This window comes from Coloeus monedula (genome assembly GCF_965178545.1).
Source record: "Coloeus monedula genome assembly, chromosome: 4".
Taxonomy (NCBI): domain Eukaryota; kingdom Metazoa; phylum Chordata; class Aves; order Passeriformes; family Corvidae; genus Coloeus; species Coloeus monedula.
Window position 1 is genome coordinate 50,462,781 of NC_138784.1, and position 25,298 is coordinate 50,488,078.

At 38.3% G+C, this 25,298-nt stretch overlaps 1 protein-coding gene across 1 annotated transcript in view; it reads right to left on the reverse strand.

Annotated features, from left to right (window-relative positions):
* Positions 1-339: 339 nt before the first annotated feature.
* Positions 340-25,298, reverse strand: part of PPP1R3A (protein phosphatase 1 regulatory subunit 3A) — a 34,332-nt gene continuing 9,373 nt past the window's right edge. Inside the window, exons 2-4 of the mRNA XM_082279914.1 lie at positions 13,087-13,145; positions 12,841-12,977; positions 340-10,627 (exon numbers count right to left, since the gene is read on the reverse strand). Coding sequence (XP_082136040.1) covers positions 8,126-10,627; positions 12,841-12,977; positions 13,087-13,145 — 2,698 coding nt within the window. The 3' untranslated portion in view covers positions 340-8,125. The remainder of the gene's footprint in view (positions 10,628-12,840; positions 12,978-13,086; positions 13,146-25,298) is intronic.

Here is a 25,298-nt window from a genome sequence, read left to right on the forward strand (position 1 = left end):
CACTTGACTGCAGCTTCTACCTAATTCTGAATTTATTTAAATTCACCAAGTACCTTTCTGTTCAAAAGTGGGATTAGTCCACATCTGTGGGTTTCTGAGATGCCACTCTGAAACAGCTCATTTTCCATTGCATTGGATTGTGAGCACAGAAACCTTATTCAGGACTCCGGGTTGCATTTCCAGATGATGGGCACCTGTGCTCTCCATTGCTTCAAGACTGTGAAGAAAACTTGCCCACAACAATATGACTGGCTTAAATATCACATGGAACAAACAAACATGAAAATTGTGATGTCTAGTGCATGGCAAAAAATGTAGCTTTGTATCCACGCAGTCAAACATGGTTCAGCATTGGTTTATTAAAAATATAATTAACGAGATTACAGTTGTCATTAATCTAATTTATAATCAATTTTTATTGCATGTATAAGTTCTTGACTTTTTCAGAATTAAAAGGAAAGTACATGGCAAGTCATGCTATTGCCTTATGCAGTATCAGACAACACACTTTTGAAAAAACACCATGTTTGCTTCTCACTTGAGATGTCTACATTAAAGGATGATGTACAGCTACAGGTGTAAGTCTGTTCAGATCAGTTAGTCTAAAAGGTCACAACTGCAGTGGATAGTGTTGAGTTTCTTACATTGTATGTCTTCCAGTGTTTGATAATTTCAAGGTAATAACAGCTTATTTAAACATTTCTTTACACCAAATTATATAGAATGTAATAATAACACAGTGAATTACTGTACATGCAGTTTACCATGCACACGAGCATAAGATTGAAGGCAAGGACACAGGTAGCTGAAGTGGTTTCAAATGGCCACATGAGTGGGTGTATGTGAAACGCACTGAGCCGAGTCCCAGCAAAGCAGACTGCGAGCACGTTCCGGCCACACCATCCAAACACTGCGTTTACAGCAGCCTGCCCACCTCACCTGCAAGGTTAACAGAGTCATTGCCTTTTCCCCCAGGAACAAAGCCTTTATTAGTTGGCTTTTTAATACTGATGATTTTTTTGCTACTACTATACAAGGAGGGGAAATGAAAAGACTTGTCTGTGTTTGTGCCCTTTTCTGGAGTGCAGCATGGCTTAGAGAACAGGGATGTGGTGACCACAAGCTCAACCTGAACTTAGAAAAAGATAGTTTTCCTATTTATGAATCTCTTGTCTACTATGGGACAGTGCAGGCACATAGCTGCCTGGTTGCTTTCTTGCTTTCTTCCTCTCTTTTCCAGCTCATTTTTTCTTCCATTCTTCCCTCTATTCTGTAAGTTTTATTAGTAATTCTGCCATAATTCTACAAAAATGCTGCATTATATAAAGGGATTCGACACTACAATTATATCAGAAAATTGTATAAAACCGTTCTAGTTAGTACTTAGAAGGTTCTTTTATTAAGAAAACACTTCTCTGTGGATAAATCAGTAGTTTATCAAGCAGTAGTTCTCTTTCACACCTAATCTTATAAAGGTCTTTTAAAAGCCTGACTTCTGTCTGCCAAAACATGAAATAAGGATGGGTACAAGCCAAGACCTCTTGTGACTGCTGAGACATTTCCCATAGGTTTGTCTAATTCTGAGATGGTCAAGGCATTGCTCAGTGTGCCTAACCGCCCCAAACCATTCAACAGCCTAGACCATTTAAGGAGATAGGGAACCTACACAAGAGACCTCCTACCCTTGTCCTTCATCAGTCATGGATTTTGGCTCATTCATAGCACAGAGGGACAGACAGACATAGCTTGTATGAATAAGGAGTTGCTGAGGAGCTTAATCAGGACTTTCACCCAAGCTGGTCATTGTTTTTGTCTTTAAAGTGTTCAGGCCACTCCTAACTGTCCATGGTTGCCTTGAGAGGAGAAAGTATTCCTCCCTAATTAAAGGGGACCTACTTTTTGTCTTTTCCTCAGCAGTTCTCATTTCCCCTTCAGAGATACTGGAAAATTGGCAGTATGGAGCTGCCTTCTGTCCTCCACTGGAGAAGGTAGGGCCAGGAGTACAAGCAGTTGGCAGCCCCAGAAAGATCACTGGTGGAAAGGATCAGAAATTTCCACATAGATACAGCTTGTCTAGTGGCTTATATGAGTTTGTATGTTCTATGATCTCCCTGTCATCACATAGATGCAAGACATACTCATGCCCTGTAGTCCTTAGGAATCTAAATGTCCTCCTGCAGCCATGTATACTTTTAAAAAATCAAAGAAGCTCCTACATGGCTCTGAACTATACCAGAAAACGCGGGGATTGTGGGAGCTGAACTATTTACAGATAGTTTTATATTTCTGCACTAATAAGCACAGGCTGACAGGTACTCTTGTCTTCTCCTGACACACATAGCTTCATGTCATTGGGAACTGACCTGCATAAACAGCCATGAGGCAGGTTTGTGGCTCCAGCCTAAGGCTGTCCCCCCCAGAGGGTTATAATGTCCTGAGAAGGAGCTTTTGTTTCTAGTCCTCAGAGCAATGCTCTAATCTTGAATCATTGAGTATTAAGGTCAAGGGTAAGATATTCTCCACTATAATTCCATTAAGCAGTAGTTGATAAGTTACAAAAAGAAGTTAGCATGTATTTCAGTTTTTATTCTTTATATAGCTAATACCATATTTGTGTTATCTGTCCAACCTACTCAGAACTTATTAAACTTTCTCATCTCTAGAGAAAGCTGTTCAGAGATTTTCCATTTAGATGTTCTGTTTATTATTTCTTTTCCATTCTTCTATGAAATCTAGTTCTCACCTTTCCATTCCCTTTTCCTAGAGCCACCCATACACATATGCACACACATATCTCATAGGTACCACCAAATCATGCATATCACACTTGTTAAGTATCTCAGCTCACCAAGCTCATGCCTACTCTGAATGCAGAAATTACCTGTTCCCTTCAACCTCCCCATGGTTTTGAAAAATACTGTCCTCATTCAGGCATGTGTAGTTTTGGTCAAAAAACCTCTCCTGACACCTACCTGAATTATGAATCCTCAGCAGCATCAAGACTTCCTAGATCAAAAAAGCACACTGAGTCCTCTCATTATCCATATAGCTCTATGGTCTCCTTTGCAGACAGTGTTCTCAGAAGAGCTGCAAGTCTTGGAAAGCTCAACTGGGAGTCACAAAAGGACATGGTTGCCTGAAGTGGAACTGTGCTGGGATTCAAGCATCTTTGTAGGTTTAAGAGAGAAATTCACAGTTCATGGCTAGAACAATTCTTCACTCCTGGTTCATGAGGCACTGATGTAGCCCTGGAAAAGTAACTTTATAGTCTAAGGAAGAAGTAGACCTCACTGAGGAGACATAAAGGTCTTGGTATTAGTTTTGTATTTTACCTAAAGAGAGTGCACAAGTTAATCTTGGAACAGTTTATATCCAAATTTCCCTCCAAGCAATGGCTTAAGGGGTTAAGCTTTCTCCAGTCCCAAAACTTTGGGGTTGTTTTCTGCAAAGTTTTCTGTCTTTGAAGGCAGCTGTTTAGGTACCTCAGTGCATGAGAGGGCTGCAGAATATGGAACCTGACCTGGAAAAAGCATGTCCCTGCCACCCAGCGTTAAGTAACTAATCCCACTGACAGGTGAAGGGTGTAAGACCTAACTCTGCCATCAGGGCTTTTTATTAGAAAACTTTGGCAGTTCCATATTTAACACATTGCCTATTTTGATTCTCATTCATATATTCAATGACTAGAGAGTTTAGGTGTTTTATTCAGGGGTGTATATACCATTGGGCATATAAAATTTAGTATAGTGACTCAGAACATTATCATATTAACCTTCCTTTAAGGATCTAGTTGATACTCTGTCCTCTTTATTTTTTCATTTCCAATATTAACTAGGTCTTTAAAGGCTGTAGCTTGTTTCAGAGCCTTCTGTTGAGCCAGAAGTCACAGATGGATAAGAATCAGCAAGCAATTAGCAACAACAAGTACTTAGATCATTAATGATGTAGCTTGTTCTGACTATCTCCTGGCAAGGTATCTGGATGCAGAAATTCTTCTTGCTCCTCTCTCTTTTTCCCTAAATTTATATTTAAGGCAATTCAACAGATTAGACATGCAGCAATATGAAAATTAATTTATTTGTTACATGTGCAGTTTGGATAATAGCCATGGGACATACCTCCCATGGTATGGAATGTAGATACACCTCATATTCCTTGCAATAATGCAAGGAAGCCTTTTTCAATTATATTATTTTCAATCACTATATTGTACCAGAGTTGAACTCTTTGTGACCACAGGATTACCCTGCCATGTAGGATCACACCCTTTTTCTGTTGCATAGCTTGAAGAAATAACTAGAAGCTACTAGAAATTAAAGTATTAACTAGAAATATGTTACTGAGGCCTTTTAGGCAAGCTGAATATGAATCATTGCAAGAGCACAACACACCACTTATTTCCTGAAGTAAGTAAAACTCAGTATTTTGCCAATGTTATAAAGGTGTTTCTTCCATACTACAAACAAAAGTAAGAGGATTTTTAAAAGATAGCTTATCAAATGATAAATAAAAAAAGATAAAATTACTTGCTTTGTTGTTTTAAGCACATACATACTTTAAAGTTCGGGCACCTGTGCTCACAGATCAGTCTAGAGTCCTGTTTTGCAATCATAAGGTACGATATGCTGATTAAATATTTTAAATATAGAACATAAAATCCCAGTCCAAATCTGAGAAATGCTAACAGTATTCCACTTGTGTGTAGATGAAATATGCTTATTCTAACATTCAAATATTTACCCTAAATTCCAACTCTGAATGACTGTACGTGTTAAAATGGCAAACCCAGATGTTTCACCTGTTGGATACAGGAATACAGCTGTTTAAAGCACACTTTCTGTAGAAATTGAAGTAATTTAGCTAAATGTTAGCTGATATTTAGGAATTGATTTAAATATATTATGACACACAGTAAAAGCCCACTAATTTTTAATGAATGCCTGTATTAATAGATCCTCTCTATTTATCCCTTGCATTCTATTTGCAGGTCACATTGACTCTCCTGAGCTCTCTGTAACATTTTTCTGCCTTTGTCCAGAGACTGATCCATTTCATGAACTTTCCTCCACCCATGGTCCTGGGCCCATCAATCATCCCTGACCCCTCTTCTTGCTCTCCAATCAGCTGAGCTGAGCCTTTGACAATGAACCAAATATTTTGGGTTGAAATGCATGAGAAAAAAAATTTCAACTTGCAGATTACATACAGACAACTACCACACAAAGGTTCCCATGACTCAAGGATGTCTATGCTTCCATGTGAAGGAGCAAAAGGGTTCTTAAAATGCACACTGCTTAGAGTCTCCAAGATTCAATAAAAAAACACAACCAGGCTTTTCCACTTTCACGGTGACTGAACTGTTCAGCTCTGCTTAAAATAAGGCATGTGTCCAAGACATTTAAAGTTCTTTAACTATCTCAGGTGCTTAGGGATTTAGACTGTGTGAGATTAAGACCTCTCTAAAAAATGGACATTACAAGTTTGGGAAAAGAAAACCCCTCTCTGATGGGAGTATCAAATGAGTCTTTAGTCTCAAATGGAAAAGAATCTATTGTTTTGAGCAGAGAACCACTTTCAGTTTAAGTAAGTTGAGAAACTAGGAACCCATCTATGCCCAGAGGTACTGCCAAACCCTGGTGACCACAGTCCTCCTCACAATAATACTCCTCCAATGGTTAAAGTACATTCTGATGGATGAAATGCCCAGATTTGGTAAAGCTGAATATATTCAAACATGGGTTTGAATCCTGTGACTTAGTGTGTAGAGCTTTTACCTAACAGGTCAGGAACCTGGACTTTGGTCCTTGCTCTGAAGTTTATGAATTCTGCTTTAAAGAGCTATATGGTAAATTAGATTGTAGAGGCTTTTAACTGAACCAAAATATTCTAATTTCTGCCATGGTTGTTTTACCTATAAAATTGATATGTATCCAATGTCCTTGACTTCTCTCACCTGAGGAATCTGGTACTTGACTGCATTATGATACTTTCAGCAGGATAAGTGCGGGATGTTTTCTTCGCTTTTTATCCCTTTATCTGAGGACCTTGATTCTGTCAGAATATATTAGATGCTATTTCAGAGCTTCCACTGTACTGGGAAGTGAAGCAATACTGGATGTGTCTATCCCAGTGAGGCTGAAATTCTGATCCACTTAGTCCAGGGACTCGTCACACTGCAGGGAGTGAACTATGAGAAGTAAGGCAATGCTGCACCTTTTGGAGAAGTGTATACAAACATCATGAAAAGGCTGTCATTTGCTGTCTCCTGGTAAAGGAAGGTCTACAATCATTACTTTGGACTTACACTGATTTAACTTCAATCCTGCTTTAAGTCTAAGCCTAAGCTTTTTATTGGATTCATCTCCTAATGCCTATTGAATTAATTTCTTTATCTCAATGAATATTTTGCTCATATATACCTTTGAACATCTGGACACGGCCTTCCATGTCTCTCCTTAATGCCTCTAGTCCATTGCTATAACTCAGTCATGGATTGCTGTCAAAAGTTGTCATGGTATCCAGCCATCAAAACACATATCAGCAATAGATCATGCACATACTTGCTGACCCCACTGAATGCACTACTCCCAAAATGTTTCAAAGTTTTACCCCTCTGCAGAACACGAATGACAAGGTGCCTCCTGTAGCAGAGTGTCCTATCATCCTGAAACATGTGAATAAGTTTTACATGGACTTTAAAACATTTATTTCAGGGCCAAGCTAACAATTAAATAATTTTGCTATTACATAGCTTCAGCCATATATTGCAACCAGGACTTTCAGAGTTATGATATTTCACAGTGGCAGTAAGGAAAGTGAAACAAACAGAGCTTAAAAACAACTCTTTTTTCTTTTTAATTTCTATGGTTTCAGCAACATTATGCAGTCTCGATGCTTCTTTTAATATCCTATACCTGGGATGCCGTTTGTGACCATCCTCTGGGAAATGGCTGAAGAGCATCATATCCTGTCCATTCTTTTCCTTCTGGACAAAATTTGGGCATGTGCCTGTGTGAGACACCCACAGCGTTGGAGCAGCAAAGCTGCCAGTGTGTCTGCCCCACAGAACTGCTGCACAGAACCAATTTGGGCTCTCCTTAGGGCAGATACCAGCCTCTTCTGCCTCACCCAAACCACACAAAGCAGCTGCACAGTACGCCAGGGTCGTGTCCATTGTTTTCTCTTGGTGTTTGATTAGCTCTAGGTTGCAAGCCATAGGAAAAAAGCTGTAAATCTAATTCAGACATGCTGCACACAGTCATAGCATTCCTTTGGAAAATTTATTTAATACTTTTTAGATATGCTCAAGCAATACTGATGAAAAATGTCATTCACAGGCTTTGCCCAGGATAACAGTTCAGTGAAATTCTCAGTCATGTTACTCAGTCCAGATTTACAGAACCCAAAAATGTTCATGCACATGAGTGATCAGTATGAGGCCTGTGGCTGTGGCCTTCAATATTTACAGGGTGGAAACAGCTCATCTATTCTGCTACACAGTCACACCCTGGAAGTTACATGATGTTACGGAAGTCAAAGCCCTACATTTTTCAAACAGGGCTACCACCAAAGCTCTAAGTCAAAATAATGAAATAAAAATTTGAAAAATTATATTAAACTATCAACAGGTGCATTCCTTAGAGCATTGGCTAATTACACTAGCAGATTATCAACTGCAATGTCCGCACCAAAATACTGACTTAGGTTTTATATTGTTCCTTGTGTTATTATGTACCACACATAATCTTAGGAAAAAATTCCCAGAAAAATATGAAGCTTTAATGCAAAAGAAATTAAAGCAAGTAAATGGTGGGTTTAAGTACTACAGAGACATGAAGGATTGCTTCTTCATATCCTGCTAAGAAGCAACAGCTGCACTTCATTTTAACTTGACGTGCTTCAGAACTCATACTCATATAGGTATTTAATGATCCAAACATAATGGTCCTGCCTAGTTTAATTACTTATATGAAGGCTCAACTTCATGTGTAATCTCTTAATAAAAGATGCTGCTGTGGAAATCTTGCTTTGGTTCTAACAATGAATAAACTCTTTAACAGTGAAAATGCTTTGGTGGAATCGGAGATTATTGACCATGGATCCTGAGCACCGTTGGCAGTCAATGTTATTGCTTCTTGATAGACTCCTTGTTTCTTCTTCCTTCATGGCACAGCCAATACAAGGAGAACAGGTAGAGTGCAAGACAGACTATCAAATCATAGTGGTAGAGTGTTCCAGCAAATAGAAGAAACAAGAAGACATAAAATATTTTGAAAGCAATATGTTTTAAACCTGGAGACTCCCTAGATAACTTGAGTGCTTCACTCTTCTGGTTAGAAATATCTGCAGAATCAGAAGTGTGTTGGCTTTCTTTCTGCGAGTCATCAAGCCAGTTTCGTGTTTTCCCCTCAGTTATTAAATGGTCAGATCGAGAGTCTGTTCCTTCATTTTCTTTGGTAGACTTACTAATTAAAGCCTCTGGCCTCCATGACTTCTCTTGTTGGAGCTCTGCTTGATGGAAACTTTGACCTGTACTCCTGCCTCGTCCTTCTCCAGAAATTGCTGTGTCTGAAGTGGAAGGTACTTCTCCTTTTTCAACTTCAGAAGAGAAGTTTTTGTTAATACACATAATTTCATTTGTTAGATTTGAATTGTACCCTGACTCAGCAGCAACCTTTTCAATGACTTTGGATTCAAAGTGTCTGTGCAGGTGCTCCATACCTCCTTCCACTGTGGGCCCTTCTGAAGTTGCCACTGAAGAGCTTTTATAATAGTAACTAGGCACAGTATTTGTACCAGAAGGTGGCATTTTTGTTTCAGCTTTAGAATATAAACAGGAAAGTGTATCAACATGGCTTTCTTCTCTGTAGAGCTCTTCTGCTTTCTCACAGTATAGATGCTTCTGGGTGCTCAGGGGACTTTTAGGTACATCTGAACATAAACCCCACTGCAAATCTTCTTTCTTTTCTGTAGCAGAAGCCTTTACTGCTTCTCCTACAGGTAGAATATTGTCTGGTTGTGCTTTGGCACATTTTTCCCTGCTACTGCATACAGACTTCATTTCTCCTTGCAGTGTTTCATGTACGCATGCATTATAAATACCTAAAACTGATTCCTTTTCAAATTCAGTGTCATATAATACACCCACTGTGTTGAGTTGACAAAGAGCATAATGTGAACCATCATTTCTCCCTTCATGTGTATCAAACGCTGTTTCCTTTTCCTCTGTGGGCCTGTCACTTAGTGCAGTCTCTCGAGGTAGCTTAGCAATTACTGCTTTTTCACTGCCAGGCATTTTTTCTGGAGCACTTTCTGATGTTGTTTTAATTATATAAGCTGTACCTGCCTCTGCTTCCTCTGTAATACCCTGCTCAGAGACAGAAGACTTTTCACAACTCTCTGCCTCCTGGCAGGTAAACAACTCCTTTGTGGAAGTCATGCTCTGAGGTTCCACGCTCCCCCTCACTCTCCACCAAATCTCATTCCCCATTTCTTGACACCTCTGCTCTGTGGAGTTTGCTTCGCTTTCCCTTCCGATTGGTCTCCCTTTATTTGCGTTGTCTGGCTTCTCTCTGCCTTTTAACCTCCTAAATCCTCTGTGTTCCTGAGTGTCCTCAGGTTGCCTTTCATCCACCCTGGTGTCCCTGGGTGCCTGCTTGTTCTCAGCTGGCAGAGGTACTGGGTTCAGGGCTTTGGCATTGTGTTTCCTGTGTGACTTGAAATGCTTGGAAGCTTCCTCCTCACCAATTGATGCCAAGTCTGCTACTTCAATGACTTTCTTCTCCTTCGCTAAACCAGTGTTAGAGTTCTTTTCTGACATTTCACCAATTCCTTTTTTGTGTGTGGAATCTGTTGAGACACCAGCATGTGCAAAAGTGCCAGCATATAAATCTCCTCTTAAATGTACCTGAACTTTGCTTTCAGTCATCTTGATTTTTCCTTCATTTTCATTTTTGTCAGCATCTGACAACAATGAATCCACAGTTTGGTGAGACATTTGTGGTGCCTGGTGCTCCAGAGCTGGATTAGCATTGCCATCCAGCGTCCTTGCTATGCATGCATTTAATTGCACGGATTCATCATGCTCTGGCGAAATGGTTTCTGGTCTCGTTTCACAGGCCCCTTTTGAGGTACCAGCAACATCCTCACTGATGAATAATCTCTCCGTCATCTTACTTCCCAAGGCACTATCTATTTCACCTTTTGAAATATCTGTGTGCCTCTCTCCTTGTCGGCTTGAGCCAGTAGCCGTAATATTGATAGCCTCATTCTGCTTTGTCACAGGAAAATGTTTTGCCGATAAAAGGCTTTCACTGGTACCAGTATGTTCCAAAGAGCGCTCATAGCTGTTTACTGAGCCAGCAGTGACTTCCTTCCCTGGTAGCTGACTGTTATAATCTCCTACAGGATACTTAACTTTATCTTTTAATTCTTCTCCTATTGCATGTGAAGTGTTTTCAGATGAGGAACTGATAGGCACAGGGTGCAAGGCACTGCTTCTTTCTATACAGGTTAGCTTTTTCACCAATCTTTCAGTTTCACTTGGAAAATTAATTGGTTCTGTTGTGTATAAATTCCTTTCATCTCTGGAAGAGGTACCTCTAGCTTCTGTGAAGTGCTGATTTAACTGAAACAATAGAATAGAAAAGAATGATCAAAAAGTACTTTGCAAAAATATGCCAAATGAAGGAGGCAGGATTTCATTATGGAAAGTTTTGTTTTCAGTAACAAAGCTTTTATGGAAACATGTTCAAAACCATTTGCAAAATTTGCATTGCATGTATTTTTTAACATAGGTAATGAGCTTTATGGTGGTGCTGAAAGGAGCAGGAAATAAAATAGTGCTCCGAACCCTCTCTCTTTATTCATGAGTTCAGTAAGCTGCTAGTGCATTTTATACAAATTAAATCTGAAGAGAATATTCCCTTAAAGGCAGGCTAATTCATTCTCTGTACATTTGATTCTAGGTTTGGAGAGAGGAAGCTATGGGGCGAGGGGGGAGGATTGGTGCTCAAATGAGGGCATTGATACAGTACATCAGTGTCCGGTTATGTACAGTATTGTCCAGTAAAACAAAGACACATTTCACACTGACAAATACTGTAAGGATTATCTGTGCTTCATTTCTCTCAGGGACCATTTTACAGGCTTCAAACCAGACTGGTTTTAGACAATCTGGTAAGACATGAGTTGGAAATGAGATTAGCAAAGTAAAAGGCCAGAAACTAATCATTCTCCCTCCCAGCTCCCAAATATCATATTGTATTATTCAGCTATGCCTGCTTGTCATTGCACTCTCTTCTCACTTTAGCAGAGTCACACTGATAGCACTAGCTGATCAATTAGAGGCTAGCTTCTTGGGCACCCCTTTATACATTTGCACTTGCTGTAGATACCCCCATTACAGTTTCTCTTATTAATATGTTTTCTGCAAAGCCTCTGCAAACTATTAATAGTAAAACGTCACTCAAAGAAAAGTGAGGGAGCTAATGTCTCTGCAAATTCTGTTTTAATGACCCTCTGCCAACCAGTGCTCAAGTGTATTTGAGTTCTTCGGTGATGCCAACTGTCAGGATTTAACAGTGAGATGCCTGTGTTTTTTTCCCCTCCTCATAACTGACATTTGCATGATCTCAATAATTATATGCAAATCTTACGATTTCCCCTTCTTCTCACATAAGGCTCATGTTACTTGTCAACTGCACAGCTGTCTTGTGAGCCAATGCCTGTGTGTTTCAAAGATTTGGTTGTATTTCCATGTATTATAAGCCTTCATTGTTTAATTCATTAAAGAGCGCACAGTGCAAATTAACATCTAAATTATAGCTCCCCCTTCATTTATTGTACGGACAAGTCTGGCAATTGATAAACAAATAGTTATATTTGATCCTCTTTTTTGTAAAAGGGTGGACTGAGAACAACAAGGGATTTTAGAGGTCCTCCTTTGCACATTTCACCATTAAGGAAAAAAACCCCAAAACGTTGACTTTCAGGCGGTGAAAGGTCTCACAATAGGCAACAATTTTCAACTTTTTATAGTAAAAGATGACAAAAATTTATATTCAAATGAGAGGAATTTTTTCTATCAACAAGGAAAAAAAGAACGGTTCCCATCTTCCTCTCTTGTCTGATTCAGCATTCACATTTTCACAGGTGATAGCTATTATAATCTATGGTTATGAATCTGTGCACCCAAATGATATGAGCTGAGAACAGACGCTGGGAATAATAGATTGCTGTATGTGTCTCATTTATTGCCATTTTTTCTTTCATATTGAAAAATGCAAGGCAAACCACGCACACACATGCATGCACACAAATCCAAATAGATTGAATGTTCACTGAGTGTGAAATTCATTGTAAAAAAATATAATGTAAAATACTGAAATAGAAAAATCTGCCAATATCAATATATATATACTTACTGTACTCATATAGTTACAATTTCAAAAATCTCAGAAGTAAACAGTACTACAAGTACAAAAATTTTACAAATAGAAAGCATTTCTTTAAAAATATTCCCATCCTAGAGACTAGGAGGAGAGATTTTATTAAATGTTACCTTTCTAATTCCTTAGAACTGTCATTTAGAGCCTCTGGTAAAGAAGCAAAAGGGAGAAGTCATTAATTTAAGACCAGAAAAAGTTGATGCACTATACTGAAATCAAAGCACCTTCTATTGTTGAATCAGTTAGAGATTCAGTGTAAGTACAGACCAAGGCTTTACATTTGTAAATTAGTACATCAGTCAGCTCTGTTAAAAGGGGGCATTTCACCAGCTTTGAAGCGTAAATGGATTCAAATCATTTAATACTGTAGATATAATTGTATAACACTTACCAGCAACTCTAATTCTTTTTCATCATCTTTGTAATCACCCTGGTTGTATTCTGCATTTCTCTCTTTTATATTTTCATTAGCTTGTTTGGTGTCTTTGTCTTCTGCTTGTGAATAAACAATCTCTGGGATGTTTGTGTCTGAAGAGTTAACAAAAACATAGTTCAATAATTTCCATGAGGTTGGTTGTTTCACTATTTTTAATTAACATGTGCAGTAAGGAAGAACTAATTAAACTGGGTGTTGTACCTGAAGTCCTTGAGTTATTCCAAGTGCCATCATCAGACGTTGCCAATATTTCTTCTTTTCTGTTAAACAAAAAGAAACTTCTTGTGTTATTCTGCAAAAATTGTTGTTCTTATTCCTCTTAGACTCAAATATAAAGACTACTAGTTAATTACACAACATTTTGAATGCTGTTTGAAATTCTGAAAACAGCTACATAAAATGTAGCTTTTTTGAGTGACCTATTAAGAGTTGGTCATAAGAAAGAACTGGCCAAGAAAATGAGAATATGTTGACCTTCAAATTACTTTGCAAATCTGATGGGTTTTCCCAGGCCTTTTCTGAGAAAGCAGCACAAAGGTGATTAGATGCATCAGTGACAGGAGAGCATAATTTTGGGGTCAGGCAAGGGTCTGGAAGGATATATGTGTTCAAGATGCCAGGGCTCTCTCTTGCTTGTGTTTTCCAAATATTTGTATGTATACAGAGATGGCTGGAAAAAGGCATGTTTGTTACCTTAAGTAAATCAAAAGATCCTCCCTGCTTGCGTACAGTATAAATCCTGTTGCTAAGCTATGCCTGGCCGGCAGGAACGAATTCTGCTTCCCTGCAGCCAGTGCAATTTTTTCTGTTGCTTTGCTGGCTGTGAAAACAAAGGCCAGGTTCAACACAAAAAACACCTACAGAGAGATGCTGAGTGCCTGCAGTCCTCATCAATATCAATTGATATCAATCGAACTGCCAAGTCCTAGCAGTTCGAATCATGTGCTTATAGGGATCTAACATTTAGTGCAAAAGGAAAAAAACGCTAAGAGAATGTCACTTATGTAAAATGTAAATTATTATATCACTCCTAATGACTCCTCTATGAGGAGCAATTTTTTTTTTCTGTAGGTCTTAATTTATGTGATTTTCAACCAGCCGTCCACCTCTGTTACTGAAAATTACTTTCTAATTTTCAAATATTAATCTTTTCCCCTTCTATTTTCTTCTAGTGTCTTTCATTTGAATTGATATAACATTAACTCTGCCACCTAAATGCTTAATTCAGAAGGAGGATGCTAAATTTATACTCTATTACAAGAATGTAGACATCTACTGTCACCAACTTTTTAAAAACCAGTCTTTATAGGGATTGCCAGACTAAAGCAGACAGAAGATCCTGCCAGTCTAGCATCTGACCTCTGACACTGACCACCATCAGATACTTCAGGGGAAGATGTAGAGTTCTTATAGGAAAATACTTGGAGTAATTTGCACTGCCCTCTTATATTTCCTCTTGGCCATTTTTTATTAGAAGCTGTCCTTGAAGCACAAGATTTAATGCTCTCTCAGCAATTCTTTTCCACCATTAATTGCAATAATGCTAAATATTCTTGCAATCTGTATGAATGTCATGTCACTCTTGAATTCTGGTATGTGCATAACCTCCATGTGTTTTTCACTCTTCTACTCGCACTGAGTTGTACTTTCCCCTAGCAGCAGTTGTTATAATCTGCATTTCATTCTGAAAAGGGTGGCAGATCCACCTTTTTTCAGTTGATCTGTGGAGGTTTTAAGGTAAATCATTAGAGCTTATCGTTTATACATAAGGTTTTGGTGAGGGTGGTTGGTTTTTGTTTTTTGTTTGTTGGGGTTTTTTTACTGTTCAAAGGCTTGTCTTAGTGTTACATCTTGTTACCAGTTTTTTCTGCCCTTTTGCATCTTTTTCACTCATCTGCTTCCATAAATGTGTAAGTTGGGGTTTAACCATGATACAGATGCATCAAAACATTTAGGTGCTATCAGGGTGTCTGCAAAAGCCCCAGATTAGGAACCAAGACATGTATAACACATGAACTGAATCATCACCCCAAAAGTGTGATCCCAAAACCACATGGGCCCAGCAGGAAACCTTCCACTGCTTTCCAGTGGGGAAAAAAAGAGCATCTTAAAGTGTCAACATTTCTTTGAACGTAGCTGACTACCTGCAGTGTTCAGCCATATGGATGCCACAACTCTCGGGAAGCAGGGATGGCATAATTTTCTGCTAGAAGGGACTCTTTTTCTACTTCGTAAAGAAACCAGAGTTTGACAAATTTTTTAATTCAAGAAGCATTCCCAGGAGAAGGGGAGTTGTTAATGCCTATATCTAGCATAATATTCTAGTGGTGGCTAGAGTTCACATCCAGCTACTGTGGCATCCAAGCAGCGGTGCCACTTTCAGCTTCTATCACACTTTCACGTGATAAAAAACCCCACTGCACATCATTCATGCAAAAAATACCCAGATTATCAGGATACAGAACATTTGGGGGAAAACTGGAGGGCAGATTTGCCTCCTCCTAATGAAGCTGGATGTGCAAGCAGGATCCTTCTTTAGCTTAAATTTCATATGTCGGTGAAAGGAGAAACTGGATTCTGCCCCCAGCTTGCTGTGTTTCCTATGCAGTGAATATTTTTGGGTTTGGTTAACAAATTTTCAGTGTAAAAATATAGACAGAGTGTTTGAATAAGGATGCTGAGTACCTATTTTATAAACCTTTAAACGTACAGGTATAAAGACGCTTCAAGCTGGATAATTATGGGTGTGTGCCAGGATAGTGTTACTTTATCTAGCCTTATTCTTCTAAGCATCTGTGTTCAGGCAGTCCTGTATATCATTCCTGTTATCAGTGGTGAGAGATTAACACTTCCAAAAGGAGATTTATTTTCTCTAACATGGGCATCATGAGTAAGATGGAGTGATGTATCCTTCGAAGGTGCTTCTCTACCTCTGAAAGGTAGACCTTATTTACTGACCATAAAGGGAACCTACAGTTTCAGCCATTATGTAAAGCTCCATGAATCTCACCTTGTAACTATAAATTCAAACTGGAATGCGGTTATGGAGTTTTAGTGGCTGCGAATGTAACACTCAAGGTAGGCAGGCCCCTCCGTTTTACTTTTGCTGTGATTGGAGCTGAATTTTTCCTTAACTTTTGTTCAAGTAGCATCTGGAGCCTTGGCACACAAGTTTCTTTTCACAACAGCCACACAGGTAAAAAATAGCAATGATAACACAGCCTCACAGCTAGGATACACACTGCAGGGCTTGTAGCATAATTTCTTGCCTACTGCACTGAATTTTATAAAGATTTCTGGTTTTTAGACCATTATTTGTGCACACCTGCCCTGCAAATACCTGAGCACAGGGAATGTCAGTGTAACAGTTATTTTACTTAATTTAATTTTATATCAGAAATATCTGTCCTCACATAATTATTCTTGGGAGAAATCTAAAATTGGCTTAAATTGAGGATATTGATACTGCAGTATTTGAGGATCACGAGGAGCATAAAAAATAGTAACTTAAACCTCTACTTCAATTTAGGAAATTATATGAAGATGCTGAAGCTATGGGTGCATATAACTACAGAACAATCTCAAACATATACATATATCCTAAGGACTGAAATATTTCCCAAAAACCAATAATAATTAGCTGCTTTATCAAACAGGGGCAATTAGAAGGTGTTTGTCTAGTTGGTAAGTTTTTCTCCATATTTCTCTGAAAATGTCCTAGCACAGTATCAGAACTCCATGAGCAGATTTTTAAATTAGAATATTAATTAGCTTTTGTTTCAGAAATTAATTATTGCACTTTGTTGTGAAGGATAGTTTAAACTTGCCTTATATGATGAGAGACACAATATTTGTGTTCTGTTAAAAAGGGTTTACTTTTATTTTTAAGTGATCCAGGTATTCTGACAACAATGCAAGCTAGAAAAAAATCCATTATGTCAGCTGATGTGATTCCACTCCAGCATAAGTACCTGTAAACCTGCATAAGCTCTGTTGCTTTCTCTCATTCAGCTGAATGGAGCACATCTTCATAAAGTACACCAGGAACTTATGAATTTCTAGCAGGCGAAAAACCCCAGAACCTATGCTCATATGATTCATCCTTGAAATTATCATTCACTTGTATTGAATTATAAAAATAAATCAGGACTGAAAACAGGTTATCATTGTAATTTTGCATTAGAAAGAACAAATATGAAGTTCAGGGGCTAGTTAGTAGGACTGAGAGGACTGAAAATGTGATGGACATTTTGTGAAGGAGTTCAGAAGTCCCCAAGTTATGTGGAATTGGGATCCCAGACAGGAAATGTTAAACTTGAACCCTAAAGATGTGGAGTAGATAGAAAATTATAAGTGGCAAGAAAAAATAGCCAATAAACAATATTTCTTTGACTTCATGAAGGGTTGGAATAAACTCAGACATGTCAAGGCTTTCGAACTAGCCTTTTTAAGCTAAATAAGAATATTTTTAGAAATGAAGTTTCATCAAGATTTCACATAATCTACACGTAACCCAACAACCAAAAGGCATCTCGTAAATTCTTCTACCACTGTGCTAGTGGTGGGGCAGATTCTTATAGCAACAGAAATCTTGCAGGCCATAACTGATAGGAAGAGCGATTTGGAAAATTATATTATTCCATCCAGTCTGGGAGCAGAACTTTTTGTTTAAATATGCTCCAATTAAGAGAAGCAGATAATCTCCAACCCAAATCTGAGAGACCCAATGGAGGAAAACACATATTGGTTTAAAACCTTTCCTATTCAGACCTCTTCAATTGGTCCTATACTGCAACAATATCAGAAAAGAAGAAAAAGGATTAGCTATATTTAGGAAAAAGAAGATAAATAGTGTCAAGGCAACTACAGGCCCAGGTGTCTTCAAAAAGTTCTCACAATATATTTAGAACAAAAATGAGAGAAGAAATATAGATAAATGGAAAACGGCATAAAAATGCCAGACTCACCTGATAATATCTGTCTTTGATAAGATTACTATATTTCCCTTGTCTAAAAATCAGTTATCTGGACTTCATTAAAGCATTTGTTGTGCAGCCACATGGGAAATTTATTAATTAAACGGGAGAAGAGGGAGATGAGCAGAAGAGCTGGGCGGTGGGAGAGGGGCTCGGTGCCAAGCAGGGTCCCAGGAGCTGGGCTGTGGAGCTAGCAGGCATCGCTGGGGAATTGGAGAGGACAAGTCATGCAATCAGACTTACTCAGTCATGTTATTACAGACCAAAGCACAAGAAGTCAAAGTTAAATTAAATCTGTGGCAGAGACGAAGTTGGGAGACATCACCAACACAGAGGAGGATTGAAAGAAATCGGTGGCCTGGAGGATCAGAATAATAGATAAGGGATGAAATTCAAAATTAGAAAGTGCCAGGTTATACATTTAGGGACTAGAAAGAGTTTCTGCCACAAAACTAGGCCTCAGAAGTTGGAAGAAATGGGTGAACAAGAAAAATCTGAGGGTTTTTTTTTTTGGCAGAAACCATTTCCAAGGTGCTGGTATGAGATGAGATAGACACTGTGATATCAAGGCAAACCAAGTTCAGCGGTAATGTCCCAGAGAAGGTATTCCCAGTTATGAAAGATTCTAAGAAATGTTCATGTTGTGGCACCAGGCACCAATAAGAACTCCTCTAGAACATTTATCTACAATGTCCAAGAAAAATTGATTCAAACTGGAACACGTTCAGAAGAGGACTAGAGGAAGGCTGGCAGGATGAAAAATCTATAATAACCAAGGAGGCAGATCAAGTAGTTCTATTTTCAGCATAACAAAATAAAGTCTGAGAGGAGGAATAAATGCCCTCTATTGATATAGCAAAGGGGTAAATACCCAAAAGATGAAAAAGCAGGAAGACTGTTAATGGATTAATATAAAGAGTTCACAAAAACATTTGTTTTGAAAACTTAAAAGAAGATCTGCAAGCATTAGAAAAGTATATCTTATATTTTTTTTTGGTGCAAGTATTAGACACAAGAAACTGAGAAGGTCTCAGTATGGAAACATGAATATATTTTTGAGAACAAGATTATGCAACACATTTCCCAAGGGATAAGACTTCATGATCCTATGATCGCAACCCAGCCCTATTTCAAATGCTCCTCTGCAGCTATATGCCCTGAGAGTTATGCTTGCAGGAGTGCACGTTTGCACTATGGAACAGCAGGTGCTTTGGTCTGGCCTGAAATAGGTTTGGGACTACAGCCAGGAGCAGCAAACTCCATCATAATAGGTGGGGTTATCACTTGTCAGGATTTTAGTTCACACACCAATATTTGGCTAAAGTTGTGTCTGTATGTTTGTATAACTCACAGTACCATTCACTTTGTTCTGTGATATATCCACTTATGCTAGATCTTACTATCTAAATCATACGATATTTATTTTTAAAAATGTGAGAAAAAGGCTAAAATTGTTGGATTACAGAGTACGGAAAGATGAAAATGTACCTGAACAACTCTGAAATTAATGCAACCTGATCAATTTTATACTATCTCATATTTAAAAGAAGACATGGGATTATATTATTTAGTCTCAAATTCAGAGAGGCATGAGGTTGTTAAAGTATTCAAAGAATGTTATTTCTCAAATATTTAGTTAAAGTACGTAAAAGGGAAAAAAGTTTTTAACATTATTTTATCTAAAAATAGTCTTAGGTTTTGTAGGTGCTTTCATGCTTCTGATTTTTACTGTAGATTCAAAATCAAAAAAAATCAAAATTCTACCCTGAAGATAATGTATTGTAGTTGAAGTTGAGGTGAAGCTAGAATGTCCTCATGAAAAGAGCTGGCAAGACTAAAGTTGCTAACCAAACAGTAGTTATATTTTAATTTCAGGACAGATTTCTAAGCCTCAGAGTAACCTCATATAAAAGCAGCCTTCAATATAACTAGTGCTTTTGGATCTAATGCCAAAAATACCCAGCCTTGCTGAAGAATGATGCCACTGGGATGTAAACAACATGTGAGATCCTTGAAATGAAGTAGTTCCATGTGTCAGCAGTGTTTTACTGAGAAGCAGAAGAGCAAAAAGTAAATTAGTGCAGTTAAGTACTCATGTTTGAGCTGTCACTGGAGCCAAACAGGCAATCCTGCACAGAAGTCTAACCCCATGGAGCTGGGAAAGGGAATATGGGGAGCGAAGGGCAGGCAGCTTAGTTTGGTTATTTTTGTATCATTAGCAGCAGATGTAATTTCAGAAGGAAGTAGAGAAGGAAATATCTGCATTTAAAAAAGCAACAACAAAAATTATTTTAAAACATTTATGTACACATCAAAATCAGAAAGCCTGTAAAATGTTTTGAAGACCTGGGTGAGAAACTAGAGAAAGGATTTTCCACACGTAATTCTAAAATTCAGTAGTATTGTATGCAATATCATTCAAAATCCACAAACATGCAGCAAGAATGAATTTCTCAGGAAGAAGTCATTTTGGAAAGGATTAGGGAAGACTTTGTATGTCTAAAGTTCTAAGCAGAGCTTTAAAATTCTATTCAATTTTTTGTAAGGCTCAGAAGAGTAAGAATTCAAGATTTTTTTTTTACTACCATAACCCCCATAACAGTTGGCTTGCTTGAAAATATTGCTCCATTTGTGTTGATCCTAAAATACCAGTTGGACAGGGCAGAAAATATTTCCAAAACAAATTCACACTGAGAGGAAAATGCAAGAAGGGAAAAAAACCTTGGTACTATACAGAAAAAAAAAAAAAAAAAAAAAAAAAAGGCAAGCTAAAAACATATGTTTCATTTTGGTTCGGAAGCTACCAAGGGTCCTGATGCAGACCTTCAAAGTGCAGACTTTGACTTCTTTTGTGAAAGTGTCTCCAGAGTTAATCTGATTCTATCTCACTAACTGAATATATGAACTAAATACTTAATGAGTAAAGACAAACTCATTCCTTGCCTCCATATTGTTCAGTCCAAAACTCGCTACAGGGACAAGTCTCCCTACTGATTTAAACTGATGTCTGTGTTCTCAGAATTTGAAGTTACAGTTTTATAATACAACCACTCCACAATTTATTATCACATGTTCTTAGCCTCAAGCCCTGGTGCTGCCAGAGAAGTCACGGCTGAGCTCAGGAAGAGGAGGTATAGACTTGGCTTGAAGCCAGCTTTGTGCCTTCTGGGGCCTTGCCTCACTGTGCCTCTGCACCACCCAGGGTCCATAATGTGGCGTGGAGATGACAAGGAGGCTGAGAATTACCCTGTCTAGGCACTGGCATAAGAACGCAAATATATTATTTCTCCTCTGGAGAATTTCTAACATGGAAGACTGCCTGCTGGAGGTGTGTCCAATGGCCTCACTACTGACCTCTTATTTTAGGACACTTGAAAACTGAGAGGCGACAAAACGTCTGCAGCAGAGACGCGTGCAGTGAGACACGTTTATGTGCCACCACCTGTGTGTTATGGAGAGAAGCCATTAAGCACATGTTCAGCCTCCCAGGAGCAGACCACTACTATACACAGAGGCTACAGTGTCCAGTAGTGCCTGGAAGTGCTGGCCATGCTGGAGCAAACCAGCTGGTGGGCAGTAGGATCTGGCCTCATCCAGAGTTCTACCTGTAAGTTGTATCTGCCCAGGCTTTGAGCTCCCTGTGTCTATAGAAAAACAAGAGCCTTGATAAAGCTAAGGAGCAAAATCATTGCTATTGCCAGAGCTGGTGCTTATTTCTTATTTGTTTACCTGCATATTTTGTCTAAATGAAGGCAGAATATTATTTATATGAATGGTATGCTCTCATTTGGAATTGACACTAATGAATGCAAGGCCCTTTCCCCCTCTTGTTTGTAACATCAAATTAATTAGCTCTATTGTGACATCAGTATTTTTCTCAAGTAGTTCAAGGCTTGAGCATTTTCTTTTCTTTTTCTAAAGGGCATCTTCAGTGCCCTTTATCTACCATAAGAATCATGCATCACTTGTATTTTTCACAACTAATGCTGTTTATTGTAAAAACTGATTGTGATGTGAAGATTGTTATACTGTGTGGCAAATTGCCCAAACAATTACTGTAAATGCATGAGCCATAAACTGTACTGCCAAGGACACTGGTAGGTTAGCTCCTATAAAAGAAACAATTAGAGTCTGAGGTGAAAATAATAGAGATGAGATGACAGTTATTGAAAAGGCAGAACATCCAGTTTAATGTTGTAAATATAGGTTTGTAGATTACACTGATGGTTTTAAAGTGTTCATGACTTATTGAATGGAATAGAATATTCCATACTTTAGAATGGGGCCATAATTATTATTCCCTTTTAATTGTGATGTCTGATGCATTTGTGAGCAGTTGTTGAGAACATCTTCACATTATACTGATTCTATTTCTAAATTATCATCCTGCTTCAAGGGTTGGAGGGTTTTTTATTATTTTACTTTCTTCGCATTTTGTTGTTCAGGGTCTGTTCTGAACAAAGTATTTTCTCTTGAGGAACTTGGAGTGCTTAGAGGGTTACAGCAATAATTATTTCAGTTTCAGCCTACACACTTCACTGCTTTAAATCATCATTAGAAGTTTCATCCCTCAGCAACGCCTGCTGAGACCGTCTTAAACTCCTAGAAACAATTAGATAAGAATAGCTAATCTTTATAACAACTTGTATATAAAGGTATTGATAAGAATTTGCCAGAAATTAAGGGAATACATTTTTTTCTTAGAAATCATCTAAATACAGAAAAAGGTTATTTATGATTGCTAAAGAATTTCAATAATTCAAACCAGATTTGGAGTATATGAAGATTAGGGTGCATAAAAAAGAGATGAGCAAGAAGATGTGTTGCAATAAACTGTGCTATACATATAAAGACAATGCAAGAAAATTGACACTACTGTGTGACAATATTAAGCAGTCCTCTGTTTTTTTTTAAGACAAGACATAGGGATAAAAGACAATTAAATAAGATTCTAATATTAGACCCTAGGGAGAGCTCTAAATGACTGGACACAGAATTATGGCTGTCCAAGAAGGCAGAGGTTCTGGGCACATAAAATCAGAACTGGGAAGGGTTTAAAGGAGATGACAGAGTGTGCAGCAGAGCAAAGGTAGCAGCCAACAAAGGGCAGTTGGTGTGAGCAGCATGTGTGAGTTCTAAGCTACCAAACCCATTAGGCAGGGGAAGCTGGAAGAAGCTGTAAAGTGGCTCTGAAAGCAAGTTGCAAAGAAGCTAAGTACTCATCTAAAACAATTTTCAGAGAAATGCCTTAGGTCTTTTTCAGGCTTTTACATAGTGTTAAAAAAGGCTGATTTTAATATTAGGTAGGGGTGTCAGAGCTGTATTGGAATTTGATGGAACAGCACGGAAGATCAGGGAGGTGTTGGGGAGAAGAGCTGGGGAGGCAGCAGAGCTGTGGATCTGGGCAGTGGCTGCATCCTCAGGCTGAAATAACTGCCTCTTTCCAAAACTCGAGGCAGAGTCCTGGGAGCTAGACTTCAGGTATAGCAGAAGCCAGCAGCTGCATTTACTAGAGATGGACTAAGCCTGCACAGAGCAGAGAGCATGGTGTGGAGAACTGCTATCCATGATGACAACAAAACAGAACACAGCTGAAGCTCAGCCACCACCATTCCTCGCTTCTGCACTCCTAATGCACACTCCTGAATTTTGACTTCTTAGGTGGCTTTACCTGAAAATATGGCAAATTCCCACCTAAAAGCATTTTGGCTTCAAATGATCCCTCGTTGTGGAGATGTCATGTTATACATGCCTGAACCATAACATTGTTATTGTAGGTTGTGTGTGGCAGTATCGTGGCTTTCTGTTTATATGTTTAATTTTTTTCAGGAGGTATTTAAAAAATAGAAGCACAACAGAAAAATAATTTAATGTAAACAATGCAGAAAACAATAATTTAAAACAATGTTAAATTCAAAACTGATTGATACCACAATGGAAAAGATTCAGAAGCAAAAACTGCAGACAACATCAGCATCTATAAATGAATAGCTGTGTGAACACTAAGTAGAAATAACTGAATATATTCTAAAATATTGCCATTACAACCTATCCTGTTAAAATGAAGCTGTATGTAAAATAGGAGCCCTTATTACAAATCTAGGATTTTCTTATATGACCTTCAACTATCGGCAGTGTTAGAGAAGGCTCAATCTAGTTCTTAGTAAATAGGTGTCACCCAACAAATGGGACTGACACTAATTAGCTTCCTTGTGGATAGTCAGGAAATAGAGGGCAGAGGCAGGAGAGGATGTGGTACACTCATTATTAGAGCAGTCGGTGAGGGCATTTGGTGGCTGCCAAAGGAGGATGGCACTGCAGCAGCCGCTTGGAAACTACCCTGGGAACAGAAGATTGCATTTCCAGGAGAGTCAGTCAAGCAGACTTCTCAAGCATTTTGAATGAAAACAGTGCCACAAAGAACCTCTACTTAAATGTTTGAAATTTGAGGAAGACAATATTAACCAAGGTGGTATTTCTCCACCTTGAGGAAATACCCCTTAGTTTTTGTCTTCTCACCTAAGAAAAGGGGCTGTCACAAGAAGAGGAGAAAAGGTGAGCCTGGAAATGGACAATAAAGGACTGTCATTAACTTCTGCACAAGGAAAAAATAGAAAAGAAGTTTGGAAAGCAAAGTTGAAAAAGATGCTCTGAATAAGTGATATATGGTATGATGATTAATAGTATCAAGGGGGAAAATTGATCAAGAGACCAGCTGTAAGGGAATTCAAGCTTTTTTCCTGCAAAGATAATTCCCAGTAGGATTCAGACAATGTTTGTAATAAATCTATTTTTATTAAGATTATTGAATTGGTGTTATCCAGGGGATTATATTTTCCAATTACTAATATTTTCATTTTTCAGTCTTAGTTTATGATTGAAGCAGGGACATGGGTGGCACAGAACAAAATGCATTGGCCTGACTTGGGATGAGAATAATCATTGCCTCAAAGCAAACAAAGTCCCAAGAAATTAGTCTTTATTTTCTAGCTCATTAAAAAAGACCTTGAGTTTTAATAGCAAAACATTAATACAATTTTTTAAAAATAAAGGTGTATATCCATCCAGTTGAAGATTTTAGTGCCATCCAGTCTGAACCAGGAGCCCAACACCAGTTTGGTGCCAGGCTCAAACCTTTAATATTGCACTGTCTATCCCCAAATCTCATGAGTATAGGTATGAAGACTGCAGAAGAGCCCATTGCATAATGTCAGTTATACCTCAAATTAAGCTACAGAAATCATAAACAGGAACACTGCCACTTTTTTGAGACCTTTTCACAGCTCTGTCATGATTGTTGTACCTTATTATGATATCCATGAAGCAATGTTGAAGCAAAACCAGTTCAGAAGTCGTGTTACACAGCTGTTTTATATGTGCATTGGTCAGAAAATTCATTGAATCCTTTGACAGAATGGGCTGAAGTATTTCATAAAC